Source organism: Bremia lactucae, linkage group LG3 (genome assembly GCF_004359215.1).
Source record: "Bremia lactucae strain SF5 linkage group LG3, whole genome shotgun sequence".
NCBI classification, from domain to species: Eukaryota; Oomycota; class Peronosporomycetes; order Peronosporales; family Peronosporaceae; genus Bremia; species Bremia lactucae.
The window spans coordinates 2,933,168-2,942,282 of NC_090612.1; the positions used below are offsets into that span (position 1 = coordinate 2,933,168).

A 9,115-nucleotide genomic window follows, 5' to 3' on the forward strand; every position below is an offset into this window, starting at 1 on the left:
TTTGGTATTCCCGGTACCGGTGGTGGATCCCTCTTGCTTTGGATTCCAAAGTCGCCCAAGGGCGGAAATCTCATCTTGCATGCTCGTTTGAATGTTAGTTAAGCGACACATTCTGGTGTGGTTAAGGAATATGAAGATTATACAATTCACATATACGATGTTTTTTGTTATGAGCTATGGAATCTTGCAAACGCATGTCATTGTAATTTTTCATGGACACTTACTTCGATTGTTAGCACGATAAACGTAGGACGTCACTTCAGTTGCAAAGCTCTAGTGTCGAGGTAAGAGATGCTTCCAAAAGCAGTAGATGCATATTGTTTCGTTCAGCGGACGAAAAGCCCCCACTTAATGTTATTTCTTGAATTATCCATTGAAGACGTTGGCGGAGACGCATTAAAACCTCTCGAAGACCACGCTCTGATGTTTGCATTCGAATTCCAGTCACGTTTAACTACATAAAGAATCAAATAATGAGAGAGTACGTCTTGACAAGTATGCATTGGCAATCTTTCTAACTACTTACCTTGTCGCGGATGTATAGGAATCTGAAGAGACTGAGACCGCTTGCAATAAGATCGGTTTGCAGGATAAGATCACGTTCGGCCGACTGATTGAGTGTCTCATACAGCAGCAAAGTCATTGCTGACGACATGAATGCTGTTTTGAAAGTCAACAAAGCATGAGAACATGAGAGTGAAAAGACGATGGATAAAGTCGATTTCCAACGCACGTGATTCCGGATTGATCTCGGACGAAGACCAGGCCTGTACTGTGTCGCGGCGCACGACATCCATCAGCACGGCTGCGACGTTGCCATAAGGGCACATAATAATCAAATGACGGAGCATTCGAAATCTAGTTTCATGGCTTGTGAAAGACGACAACCCATTGCTCAAAAAGAAGTTCTATCACGTACCGATCAACGATTGCAATTTTTAAAAGCAGCGTGTTTAATACAGCTAGTGCGTTTGTTCGATTCGAGGCTTCAGGAAAGGCAATCATTGCACTTGTAATCGCCTGAATCAAAGGAGAGATCCAGTCGCGTTCACGAAAAACTGCTCCATATACTTGCGTCAGTCCTTAACTCCTTCTTTATTATAAAACCTTCAACGTACAAGTAGCATATTCTCGATACGACACGAATGAGGATAACTTTGCGTCATACTGTGGAATTGCCAATTTTCCTTGAGGACATAAATCAATAACACGTTGCAGCAATTCAAGGCCATCAAGGCGATTCTAATAAAACACCATCATAACGCGCTTGATTGTTATCGTTAATGTATTGCAGAGCCAATGCCACATACCTGCTGGTCATCCTTCGAAACGATCATACAGTGAGCATAAGAAGCAATGAAATACAACCACGAATATGGTGACACGACTGCTGACAATGCCTTAGCGCCAAGTTGCTCATTTGTTAGCATCACATGCAAGAATTGTGCAATTCCAGAGCTGGACCACGCGGCAAAAGCGTGCTCTTGTCCAGACGTCGAGAGGAAGTATTGATATGCTGTGAATCCATACGTTTTGGCCAGTCGTTCCGTAATCCATTGCGTATCTTCGTGCGACCATTCTGTTTCTTGTTCTATCATGTCATTGTCTTTATTTGCAAGGTCAAGTTCCGAGTCACTATCGATTGATGGCAGTAATACACGCGAACACTCCTCCACTTCTTCTCGAAAGCGAAACGTAGCGACAAGTACGTGCATTTCTACACCACACTCGAGCATATTCGTTACGAGGCTTAACTGAATTGCAGTCTCTTTTGGCGCTTTTGTAAACAAATACAATAGCGCAGCAACAAGCACTCCTCGTTGCCCAGCAGCCTCTTGTTTGTCGTCAAGAGCATCCGCCATAAGCACTGTCGAGTGTATCAGTGGCTTTAGAAATTGAAGGCCGAAGTCAATGGCTTTGATTGTGAGATTGTCTTTGCTCTTGCTAGTGAATTGTTTCTTGGTATCAGTTATTAGACTAAAGACCTTGCGTAGCACAGAAAAGCATGCATCTTCCAAAAACTTCCAACGCTTTCGTTTCACGTCGCTTAGAGCTATGGCAATACCAATAATACGATTTCATAAGAAACACGTCTGATCAGTATCGAGCTTTAGATCTCTTGCCTTGGTGAATCACTAGGAAATGACTGGAGAGGTCCTCGATAGTATTCACAGTCTGCAAGCTAACGAGCGCATCCAGCACTTCTTCTTTTCCCATGGTAACTCGGTGCAATAAAAGTTTATGTATATTTTTGACCAATCGATGAGCAGAGTGTCCAAATTTTAAAAGTCACCGTGTTCCAAGAACAAGTGACGCATTTCCATGTCTTAAATTCTTGTACAAGCTCGAGCAGAACAGCTCGACGCAAAGCACCCTTTAGAACTTGCAGTTGAAAATGCTTAGCTCCAAATCTCGATGATATCGATACCAAATGTCGCATGGCAGTGGAAACGATCGATTTCATCGGCATCCTTAATTTTCGATTGCAGCAATAGTTTTCTTTTGACGTTTATTATTTGCATTCCAAAGGACCTTTCGTTTGTATAGGAGACTTGTTGTTGTTAGATTGTAGACAGAAAGTTTCAATCGCAAGATTAAATGCAATGACGAAGATGCCACTGCGTGTTTTGATTAGAGAGATACCAACTGGGTCACTATGGACTCATTATTGCTGGTGCTCATTGCTTTGAGGAAGTAATGACGAATTTGCAAATTCGCGCGATAATTTTAATATTCAAGACGGCTCACAGGTTCAAATACATCGATACTGCGGGCAAAAAGTCGGCTGCTATTTCGTAAAAAAGAGCGCTCAAAACCATATAAAATGTCGGTTATTGGTGAAAACTCATCATCACATCGCTCCATTTCAACCTATCGCATTACCGCAATTTCTCATGAGCTCGTTGTTACAAGGTCTCAAGTTCGTGAAGCGCGTGGAGGGTGACGAGAAGCTACAAAAGCCCAAGAAGAAGAAGAAAAGGCAACAGTCGTTTAAGACGCATCATCACAAAGACGAGAAAATCAAAAAAATAGATCGTGCAAGCCGCAGTGAAGACGACAACGTCGAACATGAGGTAAAAGAAAACGATGTCGCTCTTGTGAGAGAAGATTGGATGACGATGCCGTTCCTGCGGCCACGTCAAGACTGTAATGAGCCTGAAAAATCGCTGGAAGAGGTGGAAGTAGCATCGAAGCAAAAGAAAATTCAGGATGAGATTGACGCTGGAATTCGGGAGCCTGTAACGGGTATGGTCTATGGTTTGTATGACCCCAAGAAGCCAGATGCGACTCCTCGAATATCCGTTAATAGTGTCTTAAACGACACGATAAATGATGAAAATCTAGCTGATCAAGACGCTAAAATTCCGCTCTTTGGAGATGGAGGTGCGAGTTGGCGAGCCAAGATGTTAAAACACGCTGAGGCGAAAGCGCGAGCATCGGGGGTTGCATTAAAAGAGATTGTGCAAGAGAGATTTGGTTCAATTGCTGCTTTAAAAGAGAGTGCGAAAAGATCGGCTAGAGATGACGCGCATTTGAAGTACACGAGGCGTAAAGAAGACGAGAGCGTGTGGAAAGGAGGAAGGGCAAAAGGACGAGAAGGGAAGGACAAGACGCTGCTGTCGAAATATTCGGCACGATTGCAGCGATCAATGACGCACGATGGTGAGGACACGAGCCGACGTGAGGGAGAAACAAAACGATATCACGATCGAAGCTTCTCGCGTCGACGAAACGAGGATCAAGAAGAAGATGAACCGATTGATTATGACCAATTACCTGGTGTTAATGTCGATTTCAAAGCGGGTCGATGTGAGGATGAGAATAGCGACAGTCGTGGCTGCGATCGAAAAAGTTCTCGACAAGAAAAGCACGGTCGTACCCGAAGCCGTAGTAGAGATCGATTAGCCACGTCAAAGAAACCACGGAGATCGAATCAGCGACTTCGCTCTCGGTCCCGACAGCGCTCTGAATCACCAGCAAAGTCGAAGATTACACGTGGTTTATCAAATGATGAGAGGAATTTATCTGGTAGTGCAACAATTGAAGAAAAGGTCTCACTACCTCGTGAAGTACACGTTAAAGAGAGCGCTATTGACACGCTTGCGCTTACAAATCGAAGAGCTTTTTTGTATGGTACCAAGAAATCAAGCGTATTGAATGCTTCACGGTCGGAACAGCCTTTGAAAAGCCAAGGCTCTGACGTAGAAACTACAAGTAGTCTTGGATCGTTATTACCAAAGCGCGAGGCTAAATATGAAAACGACACGTCCGAGTTAAACAAGTTAGCGGCAAAAGCTTTACGGGCTCAAATGATGGGCAAGACGGCACTATTTCACAAATTGACGGACGAGCTGAACGAGCTGGAAGCCAAATTAGAGCATGAGAAGACGGCGACAGCAATTCCTCATTTTGAAGCGATTGCTGGTGCTTTGCCACCGTTCGAGAAAGAAGACATGCGTGACGGACCTTACAAAGGAAAAAAGAAGCGACATAGCGCACAGGATACCGACGTCGATGCTTCTTTGGAAGAACTCGTGCGTGAAGAGCGAATGGCAAAGATCGACCATAGCAACATGGATTCAACTCATGCTCGAAATATAATGCGATTGGGCTCGCACTACAAGGGACATCAAGGAAAGACTTTAATTAGTGGATTCGAGGAGGACGAGGAGGTTGATCCCTTAATGGTACAAGACCCGACGACGAGGCTTACAAGACGTGCAAGAGTCCAACGTGAGCAGAACATGGCGGTGAATGAAACCAAGCGGTGGGACGCGCGGACGCAAAAGTGTCAATTGTGTATGAAAAGCCCTGGTTTTAAAAAACTATGGATGCTGTCATTAGGTGAGTATACTTACCTCGCGTTACCTTCTCGTCGTCAATTGCATCCGAGACACTGTGTGATCGTACCCATTGATCACACGTGCTCCTTTGCTCAAGCTGATGAACAAGTTTGCGATGAGATTCGGCGTTTTCAAGCTGCTCTCGCTACTATGTGTGAACACGTCTACAACATGAGTATCGTCTTTCTAGAACAAACGAGTGCTCCAGATCGCAAACGTCATACGTTGATGGAATGTATACCAATCGATTCGAACTTGGCAATGGACATGCCATTGTACTTTAAGCAAGAGCTTTTGCAAGCTAATAGCGATTGGAGTACGCATCAAGCGATTATCGATACCAACCAAGGAGGGATTAAAAGACATGTGCCACCGACGTTTCCGTATTTTCACATTGAATGGCATTCTCGAAACGGACGAGGAGGATATGCACATGTGATTGAGGACGACTCGGTATTCCCTCGTAACTTTGGCGTGAATGTGGTGGCTGGCTTGCTTGATGTCATGCCGACGCGGCGTCAAGAGGGACATCTTCAGTATGAAAATCGACGCGTGTTAGATTTTTTGAAAGACTGGAAAGCTTTCGATTGGACTCAAAGTCTCGAGGGAGGAGAATTGACACTCTAAAGTAATATTGTTGTCGGACGTATGGGCTGAAAGAAGAAAATAGCAGACCAATTACATCCTGCTCATGAAATTTTACGGCAATGGCTGACGGTGTTGTGTGTGAAGAATCATTCGTGCGACGCATTTCGTCAATGCTAGCAGACTACAAAGAGGCAGTGACTGACTCAATTGCTCATCCTAGCCGATTATACATATTAGTTTTTACAGGACCGAACGGGACTTTATTTTTACACTCGCTATATTTTTTAAATTAAAGAATCATGATATGCGACAAGTGCGACGCAGAAAGAAAGCCTCGTGTCCAGCTGGCTTTCCGGCATACTTTCCAGTGAGAAGGGGATCGGTGCCAGGAAGAAAGGTCATCAGTAACCAGCCCTGCTTTTTCTTCAACTTTAACTTCAAGTGTATTCCTGTTTAACGGAGTGGCTTTAGATAAGGCGGCGATTCTGATCAGCCATGACGCCATGCCCTGGAACTTTTAGGAAGTTTCTGGTTGTCGAAAATTGTTTCCTGCGTAATAATTAAATTAATATTTGACTCATTTGTAAGGAGAGTATTATGCAATTGTTCCTGGTCACGGCATTCTAATCAATTTAGTACAGATCGCGCAATCAATCATTCACTTACGTAAGTAGTGTTAATGAATTTATGTATTTAAATACGCGACATCGAATAGAAAGCTTACACGTAGTTAGATTAAAGGCGGGATTTCCCATGGGAATTTACAGTATGAGATTTTTAAGAGGCAGTATTAACATCGAATTAGTTGTGATGGCAGATAAGAAAAGTCTCGGAATATATAAAGGCGCCTTTCAAATGTTGAAAACCTTTAAAGAAGCGGAACAAACTCGACACTACCTCAGTCTCTACGAGCTGGGTAGGAATTGGTGACGTTTGACATCCCGTCAACGCACCCTCAACTGTGTTCGACACGACATCAGTTGCATAGGCCTCTCGCAGGAGCACATCGTTTTGTAACTTCCACGATGGCAAAGGAATAGACGAACGACCGACGACGTGCGTGCGTGTGCGTTTTTGCATGAAATGATTCGCTAAGACTAGCAAGAAGCGTGATAACCAAAATTAGGTCTCTAACCTCTTTACCAACGTAAAGGGCCTAATGAAAAAACCCTTATGCGTGAAAAGGACATCCCGTACACAGCAGTGAGCACCCCCAGTGGGATAATCTAGGAATGGCTAGTGATGCCTCAGGGGCTAAGTGACGCCCCTGCAACGTTCAACAGATGTGTAAAGGACGTTGATGCCTGAGCCTAGCACGAATGTACTTGCGCACGAACTGATACTGGCGGGGCCAGTACAATGAAGTTGTCCATTTCTAATTATGCAGATTAGCGGCATCAACTTTCAAATAAATTTGAATGTATTCTAAAAAATCTTAATTTTTATAATCAGGACTCAATTATCTTACCTAAAAGTTGTCAACTCGATCAAGTTAGACATCTGAGCTCAACCACTAGCTTATCGAAAGCATAAATTTAATAACTTGGAGCAACACTTACGTAATCGCCTTTGTCATGCTATTCCAAAATACATTTAAGTAAGCGCTCCTCAGTCCGATCCTACTTCGGCGTTATACTCAAGAAATTGTATGTGCAGATTGTAACGAAGCACCATTCGCATGTAATGATAACAATTCTAGCCAACCAATACTGATAACAGTGAAGGTGTGGTGCCTCGATTACATCACGTAAAAGACGTGCATAGAAATGTTGCAACGGGGTGTTCCGTTACATAAATATTATTTCCCATAAGAGGAATAATAATTGTTATTTTACATGAGAGGAAATAAGTAAAGAAGTACAAAATTATTATCTTGAATAATTTTGACTTAATAGTTCCAATCATACCAAATCTGGTAGTATTGACGCAATTATACATTACTTCTATTGATTGGTTGATTTAAGTTTGAATCAACCCCGCCAATCGTCACAAGACACGATTGTGCAGTGCGCAAGTAGGCGCCATGTAAAGTTAGTTATTTATATAATTTAGTCAGAAGTAGATAGAAGATCGTTACGTAGGAACTTAATATATTATACAGTTTTATGTTTTTCTTTATTCAAAAGCGTCAAAATTTTCTTTTAGTCGCTAAGACTTTTTAGCTACTTGAAACCTTCCTCTGCACGTCGTGTACATAAGGTAGTCGAGGTGCCGCCCCACCTTCACTGTAATCAGTGTAGGTTGACTAGAACTGTTATCAGTAAGAGCAAAGGGTACCCAGTAACATCTGGTAGCAATTCGTATTCCGTTTGACGGCCAAAACATCCAACATATCATCCGACATTAACTTGTCGGATGAAGACGGAGCGAACTTTCAAGCCCCTCAAGAAGGCTATCACGCAACGCGTGAAAATTTCACTCGTCTGTGTGAGCTTGAATGGAGCGGCCGTAGGCGGGTCAGCTGCTAGCACCATGTTGTTTACTCTACAAACAGACAGCAACATACGGCTGTAGACGAGCCCATGCAACATGACCTCGACGGGGCCCATGAAAAAGTAATCTTGCTTTATCAGCAAGGCTCTCAACACAAAGAGGTGTTGAGAGAACAGGGAAACCAACAGTAAGACAGTAGAACGTGACTTTTTTTCAAGATGCTTCGTCGAATTAGACGACACCATTAAAGCTCGCCGCATCAATGATGATGCGACGCAAGTGAAATTTGGCATGTTCAACTAGCCGGACGTGTCTAATTTTAGGCCTTAGGACTCAAGCTTCACGACATATTGATTTTTTTGTTGTATGAGGTCTTTAAGACCCGGTCCAGGCAAACATTTGAGCCGCCACGTGCCAAAATTTTCAGAAGTCGAGTCGAGCTCCTAGATTTGAAGCAGGGCAAGCGTGATCTTCACGCTTATGCCCAACATACACGATTCCTTGTAAATTTTGTCGTGAGTCTACAAATAAATGAACAAACACAGGTAACTGTGTTGTTAAAGGTCTTGCTGACGGTCCTGCTAAGACTCTTCTGTTCCGGCTTGAGCGAGAGACGCTAGATTAAGCGAACATTGTAGCGGAACAGGAGGACTTCAGCCTGAAACAGGTTTGTTCTCACTGGAGCTTATTGTTCACCAAGACGACAAGAAAATGGAGGTTCAAACCTATAGACCTCTCGTATGTGGAGAGCGAGAAACATTGCTCTCCAAGTCACAAACGATTGCAAAATGCAATCGTTGTCAAAAGACAGGTCACTACGCCTATGAGTGTAGTTGCCCTACGCTCATTGCCTAGAAAGACTGAGCGAAACTATCGACCTCCCGCTAGAAACAGCGGAGGACGCAAATCCGACGCTGTTGCGAAATCGCAACGGCGCGGCGGATCGTAAAAAAAACGGTCGGGATTAGTAGCTGCGGAGCGCCCTACTGATCCAGCAACGTCAAAGAATTTGCAGGTTTTTGACGAAAGGTGCTCCACACTCAAAAACATGGTGTTTAACTGCCGCAGGTGATGAAGTTAACCTCATCACCTTAAAAATAAAAGTGTCAAATAAATTACGACTAAAGTTCCTAGTCAACTGTGGGGCGTCGAACAATTTTATTCGACGCAAATTGCTAGAAGATCGCATACACAAATCTAACAAGGATAACAGTGCGCCTAGCAACAGGCGCATCTATCACAGTAAATAA

General features: G+C 43.5%; 2 protein-coding genes across 2 annotated transcripts; one reads left to right on the forward strand and one right to left on the reverse strand.

The window, feature by feature from the left end:
• Window positions 1-2,217, reverse strand: CCR75_001368 (uncharacterized protein; the record flags this gene model as incomplete). Its single annotated transcript, XM_067959472.1, has 7 exons — window positions 1-454; window positions 527-660; window positions 734-858; window positions 920-1,058; window positions 1,119-1,242; window positions 1,311-2,053; window positions 2,148-2,217. The coding sequence occupies 7 exons, from the start codon at window positions 2,215-2,217 to the stop codon at window positions 260-262; spliced, it is 1,530 nt and encodes a 509-aa protein (XP_067814892.1). The 3' UTR covers window positions 1-259.
• A 677-nt stretch (window positions 2,218-2,894) lies between these two features.
• On the forward strand, window positions 2,895-5,471 carry CCR75_001369 (uncharacterized protein; the record flags this gene model as incomplete). The annotated part of the gene is made up of 1 exon (XM_067959473.1): window positions 2,895-5,471. One exon carries the CDS (start codon window positions 2,895-2,897, stop codon window positions 5,469-5,471), a length of 2,577 nt encoding a protein of 858 aa, XP_067815195.1.
• Between the last annotated feature and the right edge of the window lie 3,644 nt (window positions 5,472-9,115).